This window comes from Lutjanus erythropterus, chromosome 15 (assembly GCF_056507025.1).
Source record: "Lutjanus erythropterus isolate fLutEry1 chromosome 15, fLutEry1.hap2, whole genome shotgun sequence".
Lineage (NCBI taxonomy): Eukaryota > Metazoa > Chordata > Actinopteri > Lutjaniformes > Lutjanidae > Lutjanus > Lutjanus erythropterus.
In genome coordinates this window covers 30,280,364-30,304,394 of record NC_139331.1, presented here as the reverse complement: position 1 = coordinate 30,304,394, position 24,031 = coordinate 30,280,364, and the positions used below count along the sequence as shown (strand labels likewise).

The 24,031-nt window shown below is 38.4% G+C and overlaps 1 protein-coding gene across 1 annotated transcript; it reads right to left on the bottom strand.

Moving 5' to 3' along the window:
* Nucleotides 1-9,243: 9,243 nt before the first annotated feature.
* unc93a (unc-93 homolog A) lies at nucleotides 9,244-21,048 on the bottom strand. The gene is made up of 8 exons (XM_084737161.1): nucleotides 20,929-21,048; nucleotides 19,725-19,906; nucleotides 17,669-17,898; nucleotides 13,307-13,432; nucleotides 12,104-12,315; nucleotides 11,292-11,427; nucleotides 11,020-11,151; nucleotides 9,244-9,674 (listed from the first exon to the last, which is right to left on the bottom strand). Exons 1-8 carry the CDS (start codon nucleotides 21,016-21,018, stop codon nucleotides 9,385-9,387), a joined length of 1,398 nt encoding a protein of 465 aa, XP_084593287.1. The 5' UTR covers nucleotides 21,019-21,048; the 3' UTR covers nucleotides 9,244-9,384.
* Nucleotides 21,049-24,031: the final 2,983 nt, after the last annotated feature.

Genomic DNA, 24,031 nt, shown 5'->3' with positions numbered 1-24,031 from the left:
ATAGGTAAAATCAGTAATTTTACCCCACAGAACACAGGAGTTGCTGGTCAACCGCTGCTTTTATCTGTAAAAAAAGCTGATAGCTTGTTTTGTATTTGTGTAACGTCAGTGAACCCGAACTATCCTTTCAAAACATGAAAGTCACACAATAACACAAACAAACTAAGAGATCAAGTCAGCGATAAACTAGCAACCTTTGTGTTCTGCAAGGTAAAATTACCGATTTTGTCTATGGAGTTTGGTTTGTTTGGAGAAAGTGATATTTGCCTCATATAACAGCAGTTTCCTGTCAGAAAAAACGCTGTCTGATGGCAAAGTAAAGCAGTGAAAATATTATAAATATAGCGTACACTCAAACTGATACTGAGTTTTTTAGGTGGACCGTCTTTTAAGTTGGTGAAACGCCTTTTGTTGCTGTCCGTCCACAGCAGGGCATTGCTTAATCCTGGGTCTCCTGTCTGACTCACCGCTTTCCCACTGACTATCAAAAGGTACCTCAAACAGCCCCACTTGAAATAATCTGAACAGTCCCTTTAAGCCACGTTCTTTGCTGTGATCACGCGACCTCCGTTGATGTTAACGGTACTGAGCCGCATCACCGTCTCACCCGTGGTCGCAGCAAACAACGCGTGTTTTGGATATTGTTCCTATATAATGACATTTAAAGTAGAGGCTTTAGTAATAGAAGTTCCTAACAAAGATGTGATGGATGATTAATTTAAAGCTGTCATGAATTTGAATCAAAACAGGACGGGTTGAGTCACAAAAAATATTTTCTTTATTTACTCCTCACCTCCTGCAGACCTGTTTCATCAGTGTTGTTCCCCTCGAGGATTTTTTTTTTCTTTGTTTTTTTTTTTTTTTTTTTGGGGATTCAACCCTCTTCTCCCTCCACCTCTGGTTCCCTGATGAAGACTTCACTCCACTGGCTACACACACATGCAGTTTTCTGTTGACTACTGTTGCTCAGTCAGACACTGTCTCTCTCAGCGATAACAGACCTCTGTTAACAAAAATAAGTCCATTTTGTTTTGTTTTTTTCCAAGCACAGAAAAGATGTGCTACTTATAGCTCACACCAGGAAGTTAGAAAAAGAAAAAAGCTGCCGAGACGTTGCCTCTAAATATTCTTTACATGTAAAGATACCCATATGGTCTTGATATCAGGCGTATGAAATATTAACATTCGCTTCAAGCTCAGTCTGACACTCTAAAATGCAAAGGTTTCAAGTGTAGGATCTATCAGTCTCTCAGAGGGATGGTTCACATTTTTTGTAGCGGGGTTATATGAGGTACTCACCCATAGTCAGTGTATTACCTGCAGTAGATGACAGTCAGCACCCCCAGTTTCGAAAAGCAGCCGGAGCACCGGTGTAGGAAGCTAAGCGTTGTACTGCTGTGGACTGGGTCAGCAATTAAACATATTTTAGCCATTTTGAAGATCTTTGTAAGATCATTCTGAACGCTTTTCAAGTCCATGCTGTCAGAAAAAAGGGATGAAGGATATGAAAGAAAATCTGGAAGATTTACTGATCTTATTAACTTTAGGGATGAGATCTCTCTTAGCAAAATCTACCAATCCAAATCGAGTGATGTAAGACCTTACCTGAAGTTCCTGATTTCAGCATTTTCTTGCACAAGGTGCAGCAGCCTTTTCAACAGACATCAACCAAGCGCTAACTGCACTGTTCTCACCAAACTTGCACCATATTAGAGGACACTAACGTTAACAGAAACAAATTTTAACTTTCCGCTTCTAGAAGTCGCTACTAGAACAGCAAGACTGAAGCTAATATAGAAAAAGGCACATGACATTAACTTTATGATCCAATCAATTTCCAAGACATGTTTAAAATCATATTTAAGACATTTTATTTATTTGATTTTGGACTATTAAAGGCCCTGCAGAAACTCAAACTGATAGTGATTTTTGTTTTTGAGTGGCTAAAATCAGTTTTGCTTCTGACCTTGTCCACAGCTGAGGTTGCTTCTCCAAACTGGGGCCGTGCTGAGCGCCATCTACTGGTAATACACTATGGATAAATATCTCATACCACCCCCCCTTCAAATAATCCGAATAATCCCTTTAAGCCCTTCATACACAGGAATAATTATCATTAGGCAACATCCAGTGATTTTTTTTTTTAACAACCACAGAGGTCCTCAGTGGTTTCACTTCTGTCAAATCTGCCACGTCTTCATGTTCCCTGATTGGACTGTTCCTGTGTGAATCTTTGTTCTTGGTTTCTCTTTTCTTTTTTCTTTTTTTTTTAATCATCTGTCTGTCCTGGAAAATTGGAGTCAGTCGTGGAATCCGTGGAGAGGTTTTTTTTCTTTTGCATCCAGCACAGACCTCACATCCAGATATTAGGAAGTGTCATCATCATGTCCCCCCCCCCCCCCCTTTGTCACTCACTTTAGGTCAACGACACACAGTCTGATGCTACTTCAGTGGAATAGGGCTCTCCTGTGTACTGTTATTACAGAGATACTACTTCACCGTATGCAACGTTACTCAGATACAGAGGGATAGTATGCAAGGTCAACATTCCACCCACCAACTCCTCCAACGCTGTACGAGGCGAGAACCACTTTGTGCTCAGCTGACGTGCTCTGTGTGTGTGTTTGTGTGCAAATCCATGCACTGTGTGTCCAAACAGAGGCCCAGGAGCTGTCAACATCTTTAATGTTTTTTTTTTTATTATTATTAATTTAAGTCCTACATGCAGCAAACTCTGCCTCCTGGACTCAAACTAATTATTTACCGAGACTTTCTGAGATGGTTTTTATTTTTTCTATTTTTCTATGTGTGTGTATTTATTAGAAAAGCATGTGGATAAATCATCAGTAGGCTCTTGAGCACCTTTTTATTACCTCATTATGGTCTTGTCTTTCCTTCTGGTTGTGTTTTTCACACTGTGAGCAGCTTGTCTGATTGGTTGACTGCAGGCTTTAAGACCTGTGTCAGTCTAGTCCTCTGTAGCCTACTGTTGAACAGAAAAAAATATGTAAATATTAATGCTTTGCTAGTGTTTAGGGCTGCAACTAATGACTTATGTTATCGAATCACGTGTTAAAAGTCATTCAGTTTCCCAGAGCCCAAGGTGGCAGTTCAATTATCAGTCCAAACCCAAAAGATAATCGATTTAGAAAGAGAAAAGCAGCAGATCCTCACAAAGGAGAATCTAGATCCTGCAAATATTAATCTGTTTTGCTTGATAAATGATTTAAACAATTAATTGATAATCAAAATAATGATTTCCAGCTGTTCTGAGGTCATTTATGAGACTCGCGCTGCATCCCGTTTCTTTCCTTTGACCTCCACCTCCACCCACTAGTTTGTGTAAATTGTATAGTAGTGGAGTCTCAGATAAAAGCTTCCCCTCTACCTCCAAACTGAGACTTTCACTACTAAAAGTTGTGAACAGTTCAGGGCAGTAATAAAGAAGTAAACTGGACCCAACCTGCAGTTCATAGTTTAAAAAATGATCCCTCTTCCAACCCAAACTGTCCCACTGTCAGTCTCTGAACGATTTGCACGAGTCACGAGTGTCAGTCTGTTCAACAGTGACGTTATCGTAACCCTCGTATCCTCCAAAAAGCTCTGAAAGAGTTAAATGAGAGAGCTGGGACAAATTCAGTTGCTATGTTGTTAAAACAAGGGCTGCACAACATGCTGGAAAAACAATTGTATTGCAGTTATTTTGGCAGATATTGTGATTGCATCTCTGCAGCACTACAGTACTTTATCATGATGCTGTTTGGTCACACATTTTTCTTTTGTCACAGAATTAAAGCTGCTGTGATTCGGATATTGCACTTGGCCATAATATTTCAATTAATTCTGCGGCCCTATTTAAAACTGCCTGCACTTATATTTTTGTCCATTTTGTGCTTCATTAGGCAGTGCTGAATCTCAGAAATCTAATTTGCCGTCGCTGATAAGCGTCTTGTTCGTGTTACCCCAGTTGTTTTGTTTTTTGTTTTTTGAAAATTATCAGATTTCCTGCAAATCTGAGGCTCCTCACAGTGTGAAAACACCGTTCAGACGCTCCTCTGCCACTGTTTGGTCCATATCAAACACTCCGAGGAGACCGACGCTGCACAAAGTGGAAGAATGTATTTTTTTTTTTTTTTTTTTTTTTTGGGAAGGATTCTGCCAGTGTTAGCCTCCTCTTGTTTATCTGCTCTGATGATTTCACACATACAGTATTGATACCCTCCCCTCTCACTTCCCTCCTTTCACTTCTCTGCGTGGAATAGGCATTCCTATGGAAATGGTTTCCTCTACAACCCTGTTAACTGCAGAAACTCTCAGCTCATCCTGCGATTTTTAACATACACACAAACACACACACACACACACACACACACACACACACAAAGAAAAAAAACATGCCAAATACAACCAATGCATATGTAATCTTTTTTTTTTATGCAACAACAGCCATTCAGTGGAAACAACGACAGTCCCTCCTTCCTCACCTCACTACAATTAACAGGTACAAGGTTTAGGTTCTTTTGTAACATTGGTTTCAAGATGTTAACATAATGTATATAACAGAGAAATGTGAATATGTATTTGTTCAGAATCAACAAAAAAGTAGTGCTCCGAGTTTGTGGTAAAAAACTACTCGCCTCCGTCATGTTTTTATTTTATGTTTTTGATTTTCTACTTTTTTTATTTTTCTGATGATGTATGTATGTATATGACTATCAGTGAGTGCGTATGTATGTGTGTAAGTGATTAATACTGTATATCTGGTGTTCTCTAAGATGGAAAAGTCGAAGATGTCCTGGTTTGATTTCTTTTCTTCTTTTTACTCTTTAGACCCTGCACAGTACCTGTGGGTGTTTTCAGATAACTATGCCAGAGAATGGTTTTTAGCGACTGCTGAATGTGATTTTACTGAGAGAGAAGCAGTGTGGACTGGCTTTTTGTACGGGTTAATTTAAAAAAAAAAAAAAGGCCATATTATTTAATTTTCTCTGTTGTCAAAAAGTTTAAAGCAGATCTGGGAGAGTGGAGCCTTGGTTTTATGGAGAAGCATTGCCTGGTTGTTGTGTATATTAGTGGGCTTTTTTTTATTATTATTATTTTCTAACTGTCTGACTGATGTAGCCTTTTTTGCATTTGTCAATAGTAAAATGACCAAAGCTTCAAGATGTTTGATGGATCTCATATGCAAACCTCATCATCACTGGACAAGACATAATGTAGCGGCCCCTTTTTTTTTTTCTTTTTTTTCCCCTCAATGTTAATTTGGATTTCTCTCTCTCTTTCTCACACGGCGACATTCTGCTGCATGTTTTCCTCGCTCGACACCATCTGTCCTCTGAAGTGGCCTCTCAGCAACGTTCTGCGCGATGTCCCAAAGTTAGGTCAGTTTTAGAGACGTCTCCACTTTGCCAATGAGGTCTTTTGTGCCTGAAGTGCTATCACTCGTTTACAGGAAGAAAAAAAAGAAAACATTGCAACCGATAGCTATGCACCTTACTGAAACAAGCATTTCCTCACGCTGACTTGGGTATGTAGAATTAACACTGGAGCAACACTAAAATCATCGATTATACTTAACTTCACACGAACGACAAAAAGCCCCTTCAGTGGGAGTTTCCCTCTCAGTGAATTTAGTCGATATCTGATGACCTTTCTCAGCTTTTAATCTCATTCTTGGGAGAAAAAAAAATTGTTTGTTTTTCCATTAACTGAATACTTTATACCAAACTTGAGGTGCCTCGTGTATATATTTTCTGCAGTAAAGATTGCTCCTTTGCTGTTTAACAATAATAACCTTGTTAACCAGGGTTTTTTTAAACCTTTTTTCACCTTTATAAAAAAAAAAAGTTTACTGTATTTTAAATGACTTTTTTACACACATAGAAGATTAATCAAATTATTCCAGGAATTTGCAAATACAATCTAATTTTGCACTTTATATCGGATTTACTTGGAGTGACAAGGCCATCAGAAACTGTCTCAATCAGATCAGTATTTGAAGATAGAATATGAATAATGTCCCCTGAATGTACCAAGAAAATGATAGTTTTACTAGTTTAATTTGAAATTAACGAATCGCTCAGGTTCTTTATGAAGAACTTGACTGTAGTGGATACCCATTATCCAAACGACTAAAAATTGTACACTCTTTACCTTCTTTGTAATGTAGTTCTCTCTCTTTGTCTCTTTCTGTCTTTTCTCTGTCTACACCAACCGATCCTCAGTATAAATACTATGCCAATCTTCTTCAGGTGACGTCCTTCCCCTCCTCCTCCTCCTCCTCCTCCTCCTCTTCCTCTTCCTCTCTGCGCTGTCAGCTGACACCAGGCGTACTGTTAAAAAAAAAAAAAAAACCTCCAGCTTGAACTCTCAGAACATTCCTGCTCACGACACAGTTTCAGCAACCGTCAAACACTTAGCTCTGTAGCTGCCACCGCCGCCAACGCCACCGCTCGGCACTCACTTTACCCGCAGCTTTCGACGTGTTTTTCCTTAAACCAAGGTGGACACTCGCTTCTTTTATCAGCAAAAAGTCAAAAGTCTGGTTGTGTGAGACTTAACCTCTGCTATCTAGCAACAATTGTGCACTGACATAAATGACAACACACTAACTGTGTTGCTTGTCTTCTCTGTTTTGCTTGTCTTGTGCTGCCTAATGTAGAATATTTTGTGGTGTGCTTATACCAGGATTGGGCCGATGCCGGGTGCAGGATCGGGCTAATGTCTGATAAAGGTAATCATGGAAATTCACAGAAAGAAAAAAGAATTTGATGCATAAAATATATTCCATTAAAAAAAAGAAGATTCTGCTTGTTTTTTCCTCAAAAACACGCACCATTCTTGCTTGTCATTGGTCCAAAATGGTATCGGTGCACCTTTCAAGACTCCACGTTGTCCTTTAAATCCCACTCATTCCTAATGCAGGTGTTCAAAACTAATCTCTACTCTGTGTGAAAGTTACCACAGCATCAGTTGTCAAGTATTGTAAGTGCTGCCGTATTGGGACTGAGGTTGGATATGGTTCAGAGACTTTAAAAAGAAGGCTTATTATTATTAACTCACCACTTTGTGTTGTGTTTTGGGGGCGGTAATGCTTTCTCTGGAGAATTTGAGAAAAAATGACCAAGGTTCCACTTTCTCCCTTGTACAAATTAATATAAATAAATATATATATAAATATATATTATACATTTTACTCATTTTTGTCCAGTTTTGTATATTACACTCATGTAAAGTTTGTTTTTAAAGAGGCATCGGAGCAGCTATTACAAGACAATATGAGTGACAATGTTCATCTGGGAGAATTTTATGCATGTTATATTTTCTCTTTTTCTCTCTCTGTCTCTTTTAATACCCCCCGACCCCCCTGTTCAGGTGTGTAACGTGAATATAAAGAAATCTACCTTTTCTTTGGAATGTTGTAGACAATCAGTCTCAGGCCGGGTCCAGTCCCTGCAGGGAGTGAGAGCCCTGTAGGCTGATAGACAAACAAAACTCAATTTTGTTTGACAATTTAAAAGAAAAAAAAAAAAACTCTTTTATTTGCATCTACTGGAAGTCTAAATTTGGAGGTTTGTTCATTCATATGTTCGTGGCTGCTCAAGTTTACACACACACACTTCTCTACTACACTCAAAACACAAACACCTCGTGCATTTGATCCCTCTGCTTTTTTTTTTTTTTTTTTCCAAGGTGAGGATGCCAACCTTGAGGAAATGATGCTTTGACTAACAAATCTATAACATCTATGAATGTGGGAATGCAACACATTGCAATAAAAGCACCATTTGAAATGCAGCATGTCGTCCCCGTATGTTCTTTCAGCCCGGTCTCCTCAGTCTGCATACAAATAACACGACTTTGCACTTTCAGATTGTATGCGGTGCAGATGCCAACTAAATTCTCAGTATTTCAACTTCATTCTTGAAATGCAAAAACAGAAATAATAATAATACTGGAACGATACTGGAAGTTCGGTTTTAGTTTTGAAATGCAAAATTTAAAGAAGCTTTTTGTTTCATAATGAGGCTCTCAACCTCTGATCATTCCTTCACAGTAACTTTTGTAAAGAGCAGATCCACGGGTATCGTCATGGCAACAAAACAAACAGGCGGTCAACATGAAACAGGCGGTGTTTGGCAAGGTTTAGGCAACAAAACTACTTGGTTAGTTGTAGAAAAAAATCATGGTTTGTGTTAAAATAAGTACGTAACGTAGCATTATGTGCGTAATGTTTTGTTGACATGAGTACTTGAATTGTCCCACGTTTCCAACCTTGTTCAAACCCAGAGATCTAATTTCTTCAAGTTAACGCCGTCTTTAGTGTTCGATGCCCGTTGCTATTCAGAACTTGTGAAAATAGAGTTCAGGTTAAGAAAAAAATACAGTTGTAGCCAGTATTTGCCTTTATGTGTCATTTGACCTTTCATTTCATCGCGGTAACTCGAGTCTTCCAAGTGATGAACGTCTTTGTTGTGTAGAATCAGCAGACGGGACAGGGGTATGTTTGATGAAGGCAAGTAAAGACAAAGCTTAAAATATTTCTATATTTATTTTACACTTAAACTGCAGGTTTCAACTCTTAAAATTTACAGTATACAATTTCTGTTAGACAGTTACAGTACACTCTTAGGGCCGAGGTTCAAGACTAAAGGTTCCGTTAAGAACCCTTTTCACCCAAAGAATCTTTTTTTAAAGGATTTCCTCAGGCTCTTTTCCACCAAATTCGCTCTGGTTCTTGAACCAGTTCCGTTCGAGATCCTTGGAACCGAGTGAACCAGCCCGCACTGGTACAGTGCGCAACCACCTGTAAAATGTGACACGCCCACTTTGGTTCCCAAAGAAAACCTGCTGTTTTCTGGTTCCAGCTGGGAACCAACTTTTCAGGTTCTGAAGCAGCTTATTTTTGGTGAAAATGCTTAGAATGGTTCCGAATTAGGACTTGAACCAGAACTGTGCTGGTTCCACGTTGGCAGAAAAGGGCTCCTCTAAGGATTGTTGAAATCTTTGAAGAAATCTCGTCATAGGTTCTTTGTACCATGATATAAAAAGGTTCTCTGTAGAACCCCCTTGGAATAGAAAAAGGTCCTTGGTGGAACCTATCACCTTTATTTCTAAGAGTGTCATTTATGAAGAAGTGAAACAATACTGCTTTGTAGAAAATCTGTTGGTTTGATAAGTGAACACATTCAGACTCAACAGCCCTTAAACACTGAAAAAAGACAAAAAAAAATTAGACTAAGATTGTTGGTTGTGACAAACAAGCTCGACATTTATTTTAATTCTATATAATCTGTATTTAACCTACATATATTACATTATATTAAAAAGTAATTTGAACAGTTCTGCGACAAAAAAACAAACACTTGAAGTCTCTACGAGTCTCTACATCTGTGTCTGGCAGATGATCTTGTCCTCGTCTGTGTGAACGGCCTCCTTGTGACTGAGGTAGGCTCTCTCCTCGACGGGCGGTGTGGGGTTCTTGTGTTCGTGGTACTCCACTATGGGGTAAGTGATGACAGTCAGCACCAGGACGGCCAGCAGGATGTACAGTTTATACTCCAGGCATAAGAAGGTGCTGTAGGCGAAGGCGATGACAAAACCAAGGGACTCCCACATCCTGTAGTTGGCAAACGCTGCCTCTTTGTCCCGTGGGAAGAGGACGCCATACAGAGCTGCAGGACAGACGGCAGACAAAGGACACATGTTGAGTTCAGGTGGTTACAAAATCCAAAATGTGATGATACAATGAGCTCTTAATCATTATTTTTAAGACATTTAAAGGAAAATTTTGCAGTTTTCATATACATCCAATGAAAATTGATAGTAAATGGAAGCAATTAAGTCCTCAGTGCTTTAAATTGACAAAGAAAAAATGACTTTTCCTGCTTGCAGAGCTCTGCAGCAGCGCCTACATGCACCATGGTGCATTGCATGCGAGCTTGTGACTCCCACACCCATATTGCAGTGTACATAGATGCAAAATGGGGCCTGTTTAGTCCAATGAGAGCTGCTCGCCTGATGCCCGGCTAAACAGCCCACTGAATATCTGCAGTGGTGTTTCCGCACTTGCCCCCGCCTGCAGGTTTCCATACAGATTTTTAAATGGGTTTTTTTTTGGCTTGAGGAAAATTTTACAAATATAAGAACTCCATGGATGAAAAATGCATCATATGAAGAGTCACGACTGAAGGTGTCCTGTTAACAGTTTTCTAGATGTTTCTTTTATAACGGTGGACTGTGGGGGAAAATGCTTTTTGGTAGGGAATTTTTCGCTGCAATACCGTGAGCGGCCACAGGAAATAAGTCTGTTATAAGTCTGTGGTATTGTATCATCATCCTCTCTTAGAGCTGTTTCTTTGTAGGCCTAAACACACTGTATGGTAAAAATAGTCAGCGTACCCCTGACTACAAAGAAGAGGAGACAAGAAATCCAAGTTTAAATAGCCTTTAGTTCTTCCTTAACCCCAAACGACATCACTGTGACATCACCGGATGCAGAAACTGCAGATGTTGCAGCAGAAAAAACTTTTTCTCAGTATATATAGCAGCACCGACGGATTTACTGCTTCAGTTGCCCACTTTTACCGTCAACACTGACTGGACGTCCACATGAAAAGTGCAGAGTTTTCCTTTTAAAGAAGCAGTAATTAAGTTGGGTACATATTTTGTACATATTTTGGGCTCAGACTGTGTTTAAATTAAATGTCACCGGAGGAGAAATAGGGAAATGCTGTTTTAATTTATATCAACTATCCAGATTTGATTTTATAATGATACAATCATCTTATAATGGATCCTATTGATTAAGATTCTCCATCCGTTCAAAGGGAAAGAACAACAACAAAAGATTTACTTATATATACTTATGTTACATTAAATCCACACATTACAATACATTTTGTGTTTGGAGCACAACTGGGTTCTGAACTGACACAATGTGTGGATTATCATGATGACGATGGATAAACACGAACAGCTGTGACCCTCAGTGGAGTGAAGGAGTTGGGAGTTTCTCACCATTGGTCTGAGTTTGCCAGATAGCGTCTGCCATCCCCCACAGAGCAGGAAACACGAAGAAGATAGGCAGCTCATCGGGATGAGGCCTCCAGAACAGGAGGGCAATGATGCAAGCCAAGTTTGTCAGTGCAGCTGAAAATGGACAAATCAAACGGACGTCAGGAGTTTATTAAGGTTTCTCATACATGTATTGTTTAGTCTCTATTTAGTGTACGACAACACGGGAATATCTGACGACACAGTGAAAGCTTCGTTAGGACGAAATCTTTTACCCAGCAGGAAGAGTGCGGCTCTCCCCGTGTACCGAGCGAGTCTCCCAAAGAGGAAGGAGCAGAGAGAATTAGTCGCTCCGAAACACATCATCACATAGCCGACAAAATGGATCCCCAAAGCACACGTCACGTAGTTCTGCAAAAAAGCACAACATGGATTTACAAAGGAAATTCATTATATATCTAATATAATTACACATACAAGCAGTGTTGGGTGTCGTGAACTACAAACCCCAATTTCCAAAAAAGTTGGGAAGTGGTGTGAAATGCAAATAAAAACAAAATGCAATGATTTGCAAATTACAGTCCATTGAATAGAGCACCAGGACAAGATATTTAATGTTCATGGCTTTATTGTTTTTTTGCAAATTTATGCCTGCAACACATTTCAAAAAAAGTTGTGATTCATCACATTTTCTTTTAATAACTTTCACTGAGCATTCAATCAAAATCAGAATAAGTGTATATATGTAAAAAACAATAAACTAATAAGCCTGTGAATATTCTCATTCATCCAGGTCATAGTTATCTTAAGGGATTAAGAGCAGGCTTCATCAGTTCATGAACTGATGAAGCCTGCTCGGATGAGAGGCGAAACGTCTTCTAAGACAATTTTACCAGTCCAGTTGCGATCGATTTAATCCCTTAAGATAATAAACTAATAAGTCTGAACATTAAATATTAAAGGTTTTTGTGCTACTACAATATCCTGACTTTTTTTGGAATTGGGGTTTGTAATATAAACACACATCCTGTACAGGAAGTGTTGGGAGCAGTGAACTACATGCACCAGTGTCTGGAGACCTCCTCACCTTGGTGTACTCCCCGGAGAGGAAGCTCTGCTCGAAGCCGCTGTACATGGTGAGGGGGATGAGGGTCACCAGCCTCCAGTCCTTCAGCAGCCTGAACGTGGCCAGGAAGGTGTGACAGAACGGCTCCCGGTTCCCGCGGAACTCGCTGGCCTGCTCCCGATCGATGTTGTCCAGAAACACGGCCACAATGAGCATGGCCAGCACGCCCACACCTACCACACCACGCAGGACACACAACACTGACTGTTAGAGACCTGCAAGTCTGTCAGTACTGGTGCTACTGTGGTCTGAGAGCCTGACACTGGTATATATTCAGCCACTTTTACAAAATCAGTGTAAGTTACCTCACAGGCAAGACAAGAATGTGTAGCCACGATCTATAAAAAGCTTTTTTACCAACACTGTGTTGGTAAAAAAGCTTTGGACTCAGGCTGCCTGAAATATATAGAACACCCCTAAACTATCACCTAACACCACCAATTTAACCCATTTTTCATACAGATCTCTAGTTTTGGTCAATGAAAGGTTCTTGAACAATTAAAATAAACTGTACTTATGTCACTATATTCAATATTTGCTGTCAATCTTTAGCTGAAATCTTAAATCTCTGGACACTTGGTATGATCCCTGGTGATACTCTCTGTTTTTGAGGTTTTCTGTTTCCAGGGATTGGCTGCAACTAACAGTTATTTTCATTATGGATTAATCTGCAAATCATTTATCATTTATTCACTGAATTATTCTCCTTTTAATACTCTACCTTTTGTTTTTTTTCTTTCACTAATATCTATACATATCATCTCTTTTATTTTTTTTCTCTTAACTTTTCATTGACTTTGTACCTTTCACTTATTTACTGACTGATTAAAATTCATTTTTCTGTTTGGAGCTTTTTTCTTTCATCTGGTGTTTCCTGACGTTCTGTTTTTAATGAGTGCTGTTCTCATTTTAGTGCGTTATCAATTACACAGTCATTGCTGTGGGTCTGTGTGGGTTTGTGTTGTCTATTTGTATGATTAAAATCCTCACATTTAAGAAGCTGGAATCAGCAAATGTTTTTTTGCTCAAAAAATGACTGAACTGATTAATCGATTTTTTTCAAAATAGTTTGCAGCTAATTCATTGCAGCTCTGCTGTAATGGACAAACACCTCATTTAGTCTTTCAGACTTGTTTGTGATGCTAAAGTCGACGCTGGTGTTACCGATGTAGCATCCGACGAGCGTCCACACCAGTTCCTGAGCAGGTTTGATGGTGGTGCTGTTGCCGCTGATGTTGAGGCCACAGTCAGCGGCTCCACATGTCAGCAGCTGCTCCTCCGGGATGTCAGCTGTCAGACAAAAAACAACAACACATTTTACTTTGATAAATGCTACTCTTCCCCTAGAAAACAAAGAAAGAACGGTGCTGTAGACAAATAGTAAGAGTGTCTTTTCTAATCAAGGTGGAAATGCTTGTTGTTTCTACATATGTCACTTTTCATACATTGCCCTTTGAAGACAAAAGCCTCCTACCAAATGATGTCTGTAACAAAAGTTTGGAAATAATAATAAGTTGGTCAGTGAAACAATATGTTAAACTGGAAATTTTCCTCTGGATAAAGTGATCTTAATGTATCCATTCCCATCAGTTATTAATGAGCTTTGCTTTGTTAAATATTGTAAATGTTGTTGCCAGATGTGTTACAGTGAAACATTCTCAATGAACAAGACATACTTTTATTATTCAAGAGGCGTAATTAAAACAACATACATCATTTCCATCTAATCAATGTGTCACAAACCATTACGGAAATACGAAGGTAATAAATAGCTGTGACTTGTCCTTCTGAGAAATGCACCTCCACAAATTCCCGTCATCCTCTAAGCTGATAAACTCTAAAGCTTTAACACCAATAAAATTATTTATTGCATACTTAGCAATATCATCTGCTCTTAGCACACACCATCTTTTATTCACTCCTCAATTGAACCAATAAAAAAAAAAACTGTTAGACCTTGCACACTGATGGTTTGTGTAACAGCGTGAGAGAAAGATTGAAGACCGAAACAGATCCAAAGCCAGTTAAATGGCACAAGTACAATGGTACAAGTACAAGTACTTACACTTGGGTACTTGCAAATACTGAGTACCAATATGAGTACTTAATAATGGCATTAAAGTTCTTACAATAATTTTTAAAACATGTTTTATTTTCATTAGATGGTCACTTTCTAAATCTAACAAATCGTTAATTGTTGCTGTTTCCGCTACAAGTGTAACCATAGTTACCATACATTTGCATCGCACCTTGTATACTTTCATTCCTGTATGTCAGTTTTATATTTATTTAGTCTTGACAACTTGAAGTTTTTAGTTATACAGGGGAGATATCTTCATAAGTCTTTTTGGCTTCCAACCTCTCCTGCACAATATATATAATGTGCAAATAAACTAAACTAAACTATTGCATTTTTAGGTTATTAGTAGTAAGTTACTTTACTGATTTCGTGTTCCTTATTAAGCTGTGCAGTTTAATGTGTATGTGATATATTTCAGTATAATAATTTCACATTATCATGGACTATATGATAATTATTTCATTATCATTTACAGCATTTTAACTTGTATTTTTACATGTGTTTACACATTTACATCTGTAGTATTTAAGTTTCTTCTTCACGTCCCTCTTGTCTAAGGGCTAATTAGTTCCTACCTGTCATTGTTTAGGGGGGGACAGGTATGAGTGTGGTGCCATGTGTGCAACAGTTTTGTTGACCCTGCTGTGAACCACGAAGAGTGAAGTTGCGTGTCCTGTGCTGTCAGGCCGTTTTGGCGAAGTACAAGTACACAAAAAGAAGCTGTAGCAGTTTATTACGAAGAAAAACACAGACTGGCAGTGGTGGGGGTTTTTTTATTCGTCTTCGGATTAATTTGCCGAGACATCAAGAAGTTTACACCCGCCAGGACTGATTGGACACCGGTGCAGCATCTACATATGTCTACGGTATGTATGGTCTGGATGAATGCTCTTTTCTGATTGGCTGGCGCACACATAGTTCGGCTCAAGTTTAATCACCCTTCGAAATTCATCCGCTACCCTCCGTGTAACTATAGCAACGTTAAAGGACACGTTTGTCAAAGTTTACTCGTTATCAGCTGAGTTAGCAACCTGATAAACTAACGATGGTAAGAAAACACAGCAAGAACTGATTTTAACTTTTCTTTCAGCCTATTTGGAGAGTTCAAGTGTTTCAAAGAAAGGGGCACTGCAGAGGAGAGAGATGGAACAAAAAAAGGGGGGAAAAAACATTTGGTTAAAACGGCCATTATGAATTTTAAAAAGATAAACATATTTTAAATGTCATTTAGATAATTGTGTTGATAAACATGCTAGAAATAATACCTGATTTTAAGTCATTTCAGTGATTTTTTTTTTTACAAATTATCTGTGCAATCCAATCGATTCAGTGTTTCCTAAAGCTTCTAAATCGACTAAAATTCATCAAAATCAGTCCACCGTGAGCTGAAATATAGCCACTTCTGATTTAAACAGACATTATGAGTTTTGAAAATGTCAGAAATTAATCCAGCATCCTCAGTAACCCCCCCAAACCACGTAGATATTGTCCAAATCGGCCAAGCAGTTGCTAAAATATTGTCCATACAGGTTATCATGCTAATTAATGCTAATAACGCTAATTATGCTACCTGCTCAACATTTCCAGGTTTACAGTTGGGCTTTATAGTGGCTGGTAAATACACTATAATATAATATATGTATTGAAATGAAGTGTAACGCCCAAGGACAGTTGATCAAGGTGCCAAATTTGCTCAACTGTTATTGGAGCACAGAGCAAAAAGGGGCGGGACTTGCTTGCTTTGTCACTGTGATGTATCTCCAGTGGACTTTTTTCATGGCAGCCATATTGATTTGCAGTAATATGTTAAACACAGGTGTTACCAATGATACTAATGAAGGTCATTCAGTGCAGCAGAGCCTTTCCAGCACACACACTGACTCTGTTTGACCCGAATTAACAGAACCTGTTTGTGTCACTGTTAACACCTGTGACAGGATGGGCAGAAAAGTGGGATTGTTGACAGGTATGTGACCTCATTGGTCCAGTTTGTAGTAACACCCAGTGGTGCAGCAGGTCGCCAGTGAGGACGGACTGCTTTCCAGGAAGTGGTAGTTCACCAGGAAGTTCATGGGATGAAGCTAAGGGTCACTTTACACGTCTGAACTGGGTATGAGTACGATTACTCTGTATTTTAGCGTGTCGCACCACCATGTTTTGTTCATTATTTCAAACAGAAACAATGACATCTCTTCTTTTTTCAGGACCCGATTCAGACGCCGAGCAGAGGAATAACGTGACTTGACCTTAGGACTCACAGGTAATGCTTCATGTAGGTTTATGAAACTTTATATTGCATAATGAAAACAGATGCACATAATTAAGTCTAATATAGATACATGTTATCTGTTTGTGCACCCTGAGTTGCAGATGAAGAAATCAAAGATATCTCACGCAATAGGTCACAAAACCAAAGTCTAGAAACGGGTCACCCAAGTCCTTCAGTCATCGATGGTGTTCTCTGTGTTAAATGTTCCTAAGAAAGCAAACGTTATCAGAAAGCAAATCTGAATCTTATATAACTCTTTATTCAACAGTTGATGACTGAACATAAAATATTAACGATGTACCGCACACTTAAACATGATTTTTTAGCTATAAAATAAATGATATGACTGTACTGTGATGAAATACATTAATGCTGGTGTTAACATTGACAATGCTCACTAATTTTATTTTTAAAAAATCTGAATTTCATGGGTTGAGAACGGCTCAACACCTGACCTCCTGTTTGAAATCAACCTGAGCCATGCACGGCTGATGCTGGCAGGGAGGCGACCTTTTGGGACTTATTCATGTCATGAAATTTATATTTAAAAAAATGTGTGGCGTGTTAACGCCCTCTAATCAGAGGTGGGTTCCAACTCCTGCTCCTTATTTTAGCCACTTTCACCTCATGATATTCTGATTTTTATACATTGATTAGGAAATGCCAAAACTCTTTCATCACAGTACAGTAACATAATTTAGTTCACAGCTCAAAAAGCATCTAAAAGTGTGCAGCATCTCTTTAAATTCAGAGGAAGAGGTATGCAGATTCTTTACTTCAGCAAAAGTAGAAATACCATTGTGTAAAAATACTTGATTACAAGCATGTTGGAGCATTTTATTACGGTAGATTGTCAATGTGGAGATACTTGTAGTTACTTTTTATTATATTGAGTTGGTCAGTGGTATATCAGTCCATCATATCATATACTGTAAGCCTATTTTCTAATATTTATTTATTAATTTATCTACATTTATTTGACCTGTAAGTGTCAAACTTATTTTGTCACATCAGGGCAGGCTGGGCTCCATCTTGGTTCATATTACTCACAATTTTAAAACAGCCAGCTCAAATAATTGATTATTTGTGTCTCGTCAAAGTGATTTATCGCCTCAGCGTGCTGCCACTGTCATATCCTCATATCCTCTATATAATCTGCTTTAAATCGTTTTCTTACCTATGTTGGCGTCCTGCCCAAAGATGAGCGACGACATGAGGTTTCCCCACACAGCGGACGACTGGAAGATGAAAAAGAAGATGCCAAAGTACTGGTTGATGACGTCGGAGCCTTTTTTGTTCTCCTTGGCGGCCTGAACGTTTCCAGAGATGGTCAGGTAGGTGCATTTAGCCGACCACAGAGGAGAGCCGCCCAGACCCAGGATCACTGAGGTGGGGATGAGGGTGTACCTGAGAGAGAGAGAGAGAGAGAGAGAGAGAGAGAGAGAGAGAGAGAGAGAGAGAGAGAGAGAGAGAGAGAGAGAGAGAGAGAGAGAGAGAGAGAGAGAGAGAGAGAGAGAGAGAGAGAGAGAGAGAGAGAGAGAGAGAGAGAGAGAGAGAGAGAGAGAGAGAGAGAGAGAGACAGAGACAGAGACAGAGACAGAGAGAGAGAGAGAGAGAGAGAGAGAGAGCAGAGTTTAGTTTTTAATATAACTCAGACTGCATTGTTCTGTGAGCATTTTGAAGCAGTTCTGGCAGGAATATAAGAGTTTTTGCAGCATTTGTACAGTCGTCGTAGTTCCCATAATCACTAATTTAGTGCTAAAACGATTAGTCGGTCCATTGATTAACTGATTAATTGATTTCCACATACTTGTGAACAGTTTTGTTAATAAATCTGAATAATTTCTGCCATTTAACCTGAGACAGTTGCAAAAGTATTTTATTTTTAGCTCCTGGAATATGAGGATTTAGTAATTTTCTTTGTAATATACTGCTGTGAATCTGTGGTCTTTGAAAACTGAAATGCTGTTTGGAAAAAAAAAAAAGCAATCAGAAGATGCTGTGTGGGGCTTCTGGAAACTGTGATGGACATTTTACATAGTTTCCGTTTGTTTTATTATTTGTATTTGAACATTTTGTTAGTTGCAGCCCTTCATTGATTCAGTTATTTGCAGTCAGAACGATGCCTAGCTGTCTTGGTCAAAAAGACTTCTTGCAGCAAGCACACATTAGTGTATTAGACGGTGATTTGTTATGTACCAAATCTAATTTGCACAATGCAGTCTGCATTTGGGGAAGTGCAGTGGCATCTCCAACTTCAGTAAAGGAACTTGAAAACAGCTCTCTAATGACAAACTTGACAGAGATACAAATCAGTATAGTCAGGATCACACATTTTATGAGACATAAATATGAGAAAAACACATTTTTGAGTGGAGAGGATTTTTAAAAAAAATGTTAAAACAATAGTTATATGTCATTTGAACAGATTTGAACCTTGGCTTCTTGCTGTCTTTGTTTTGATAGTATCCTTTGAAAAAGCAGTTTTTGGTTAGTTTGTGTTTTGTGGTTTAAATACTGTTCAGGATTTTCTGCAATACTTCTCATTTAGTATCTCACTGAGGCGTCGTCCTCAAAGGGTTTTACACTGATGGGGTGCAGCTTGGTGAGGGAGCAGGAGACGTCACTGCAATTTAGCAAGTCATCCAAGCTTATTGTCAGTATTTAATACTCAGTTTACCCAAATTACAAAGAATCATTCTACCCTCGTGGTATCTAACCACACAGATATTTGAAATATCTGTCTTACAAAGTGATGAGGGTGAATGGGAATTTTATATGTGGCACTTACTCATTTAAAAATGAGGTTTAAAAGACTGAACAGCTTCAGACTGGAGGAAAAAATCACAGTGAACACTTGAAAGTCTGGTTAAAAGTTAAAATCTGCACGCAAGTGAGAAAGTACTGTATGTTTGTGGTCATTTGGGTGAATTAACTCTTAAACATGGCCGTTAGAAATGTTAAAGCACTACCAACCTTCATATGTTTGTTCTGTTTTGACCTGAGGAAAAAAATTTACCCAATCCCTTAATTTAAATTATTTATTATATTTTATTTTGTAGTATAAATTTTTTAATGAGGTCATGCCATTAATGCCTACAAACAGAAACAAACTTATTAAGAATGCAGAAATATAATAAAAAATAATGAGCGATAACTAATAAGCCACCATGAGCCTGATGGTTTAATTGATTTACTTGATTGATTGATTGATTGATTGATTGATTGATTACCATCCGGGGTAGAGGTTTCCAAAGGAGTAGGAGACGTAGCAGGCCATGCCAACGACGATGGTCCATTTACAGCCCAGATTTTTGATCATGATGGGAGGCAGGAACATGGAGGAGATGATGATGGAGGCGTAGATGACGCTCAGTGACGCCACGCCCATCCCCTGCTCCGCATTCAGACTGCTCTGCACGGGGACAGGGACAGGGACAGGGACAGGGACAGGGACAGGGGACAAAAACAGAGCTCAAGAAAGAACATTTTCATATTTTCATCTTGAAGGGATAGTTCACCTAAAAAATGAAAACACTGCTGGAGTTTCACAGGAAAACAGCTTTACAGAATCTCACAAACAATGGAAGTGAATGTTGACCAGTTCTCAAATGTAAAAAAACAACAGAATAAAAACAAAAAGCCTCCATACTGCTGTAAAAACAGGGTCAGTTGAGTGCTAATTTCAATGTCAGTTCTGTTTAAAATATTTTTAGTCCATGGATTCAGGGTTGAAGGCAAATTACATCCATTTGAAACATATGTGGTCATTAAAATGGATTAATATGACAGCAGGGTGTTATTTTTTTTAAACCAAAAATGACTACAGACACAGATATTCCACTATTTTAATCAAAATATCTACTGTGAGAGGATGCCACCACATAATTTGATCCCAAAGTTGAGCGCGTACATGTCTACATACGACACAGTATAGGCTCCACATTTTTGTTTGTTAGTAAGTATTACTACTCCTACTGTTAGTAGTATTTCAATTTTATATATTCTTTATATTCAATTTCACTCTCAACATTTAACTTTTCAAAATGTTCAATGCTATTTTTATTAAAGCACACTAAAGAATCGTGCACCCTACTACCTAGAGACAAATATGTCCTTTTTTTTCTGGTGTGACTGCAGCTAAGAATTTGATCTTTTATTCTATATGATCTTTTCACAATATTTTAGTTTGAGAAATGCAACAAAAGCCACAAAACAGATGTACTGTATAGCAAAATTATGATTAAAATGCAGAGCGATTACAGATTAAATGAGAAGGACTAATGCGTTAAAAACAGAATAAAAACTGCTTTTTCACAAATCTCTTCATTAGTTGTTCCTTCATGAATTAACCCATGAAAAAATCTCTTACTTCCCCTGTGATACCAACTGAATCACAGCTCTTCTAACTAATACATAATAAACTCTTGCACCTACCTGTAAACTCTGCAGGCCTCCATAAGCTGTGAACAGAGACAGAAAGCCGACAGACACCACCAACACATTCTTGAAGTTTCGGCTGATCATGGCTGCCTCTCAAACAGGAGAAGTTCTCCACAGACGAAAAGACCTTAATTTAAAAAAAAAAAAAAAAGAGAGAGAAAAAATAACTTAAGTGGTGGTTTTTTTCAGGATTAATGTGTTAATGCAGCAGCTGACAGCTCCGCGGTGAAGTCGGGGGAGTTTCTCTCTGCTGAAAATGATTGTGTCTGTGATAAACTCTCACACTGGAAATAGCTACGAACAAAGTCCAGCCCTCACACACACACACACACCCCCCAACACACACACATGGTTTCTGCAGTACATGACCTCTTATCATTGGGCCTCTGAATCGCCTGCTACATGTAAGATTTGGCATAAATAGTTTGTATATCAGAAGGCACACCTCCCTTTTTTACTCCTTTCTTTTAATCATTACAGATGTTTTGACCATAAACACCTCAAACTTTTTTCTTCTTCAGTCCTTTGTTTCCTTCTTCCTCATCAGTGTGGTTCATTTACAGTCTCACGTTTCCATACATTCATGAGCGCTGGCACGGAGCAAAGGTTTACTGCATGTTATTTCTGATCTTTTTCTTTTATGACAGTGCCAGCTCATCGTTTTTACAGCGTGATAGCTTGCTGTTACTTGAAGAATATGAGAAAAACACGGTGACACTGCAGCCCCGCTCTGTGTTATCTCAGCTGCAGCCAAAACAAAACAAAATGGCTTCAGACTAAAGCGTTTGTGGGTCCAGTGATCATCTAAATGCTGCTACAGAGGCTTTTCCATCCTGAAGAAAAACATGTGATAAAGTTTAATGTGTGTCAGCTTTAAAGATGTCAGTCTGTACTGTCTAATGCAGTGTTTCCCAAACTTTTTTTTCTGGGGATCTGCTTTTTAAAAACAACAAACCATCGTGACCTAATTCACAACACGCCTTATTACATAATAAGCCTTGAAGGAGTCAATTTTTGGATTAATGAACGTTCCTGACCATTTCCACATCAACATATCTCATCTTGACACGTGCATAGACACATTAAATTTTTAAAAAATGCATGTAGGCTGATTTAACAGGCTGTCTCAATCTTTTTATTTGCTCTCATCAAGAACACACCTAGAAAAAAGTTGAGATAACTCAAAATTTCACTGCAACTTACTACAACGACTTTACTCAATTTTTAAAAAAATATATATTTTTAAATAAAACTAAATGACGGAGTAAATTATTTCAACAAAGTTGGTAGTTGGTAATTTTTTTTGTAAAACTTTAGAGTTTGAGTTGGGCTCAAAACTAAAAAATCTATTGAAAAAAAGTTGCCTTGAATTTTTTTCAACTGTTTTGTTTTTACAGTGTAGAACATTTCATCCCACTTCACAAATGAGACAAAATAAGTGCATTTAGGTGGAATTAACAGGCTCTTGTGTTTTCCTGTCACCAGCAAAACAATATAAACATTTTAAATGCTTTATAAAAAGGTGTAAATCTTAGATTTTGCAGAATTTCTTTTATAGTCTTTTATTTTCAGGGGACCCAAATAAAATCTCCTGTGACCCACCAGGATAGTTTGGATGTTTTTGAAGTTGGGTTGTACAAGAGATGATGGTTGGCACACCACCAATCTGGAGAAGCAGCAGGAGTAACAGTGTAAGAAGCTAAGCACTGTACTGCTGTGGACCAGGTCAGCAGGGAAATGTGTTTTAAGTGTGCATTCACCAAAATCGCACGATAACACAGACAAACCTATTGATTGAGGCAGCAGTAGACCAGCAGCTCCCGTGTTCTGCGAGGTAAAATAACTGTTTTTGCAAATGGAGTCTGATTGAGCGAGAGAGAGTCATATTTGGCTTGTGTAATGTCGGAAAAGGCTGTCTGGCAGCAAATGTAAAATAGTAAAAATATTCTTAATGTAGTGTAGAGGAGACTAAGGATGGTAGTTAACGGTTGTTCGAACTCTCTTACATTTTTATACACTGTACCCGTATTTGTCTACTACAAATAAAACTGACTTGAATGTCTACCACACAGTCACAGATTATGTAAATTAATGTCAAATACAAACAGTTACAACCTGCCCCACTACTGGGGACAGTTGTAACCCTACAATAGATGTAACAATGAGAGCAAATTTATGAAAGAATAAACCTTTCTGAATAAAATGAACAATTAAAAGTGACACTTATTTACTCTAAACCTTTAAATTATGTGTGTTTGGACTGTATTCCTGAATGTGAATGTGTCACATAAGGGTTCAATCACTGTCACAGTTGTCAAAAATGAATAAAACTACCCCTGGGGTGCAGACTTTGTAGGTCCAGAACTGACAACATACTCGTTTGATCACACTTACGTTTGCCTGCAGTTTGCAAAATGTTCCATGCTACTGCAGCTATTTCATAGCTAACAGTTTTAGCATGTGGGCTTGAATTGTAGCATGAATGCAAAGCATCATATTAAACCAGAGAATCTGATACTTTAGGTTCTGTAAATCCACAATACAATGAGCGATCTGCAAAAAATCACCTTGATAAAAAATGTTACTTTCTTACCTGAAAATCAGTTTTTTGGTCGTAGAATCCACAACTTTGCTCACAGAGACACGCTACTTCTCCTGTTAGCTCAGAAAGGAAATATGAGGGTATGACATTGCTCAGCTTCCTACATCAGCACCGCTGCTGCTTCTCCAAACTCGGGGTGTGTCGACCGACATCCAGCGCAGGTGATAAGCTGACCATTGATAAGTACGTCGTACAACCCTACTACAAATAATGCGAACTATCTCTTTAACCCTAATCAAACGGATAATCATCCATCACTGATTAGAAAATAGGTTATTAGGAAATTGGGTTACACTCAATCACCTCAGCCAATTATGTGAAACTGTCCGTATCAGCACAGAGTTCCAGATTAAATTATCAGCTGTCTTCATATTTGACCTGTTTAAAACTTTGTATATACAAACTTTATAACGGTTAGTTTTCTCTTTTTCTGTTGTTTTTTTATGGTGTTGTTTGATTTAAATTATTTATCATCATCATTAGTCGCTTTAGAAT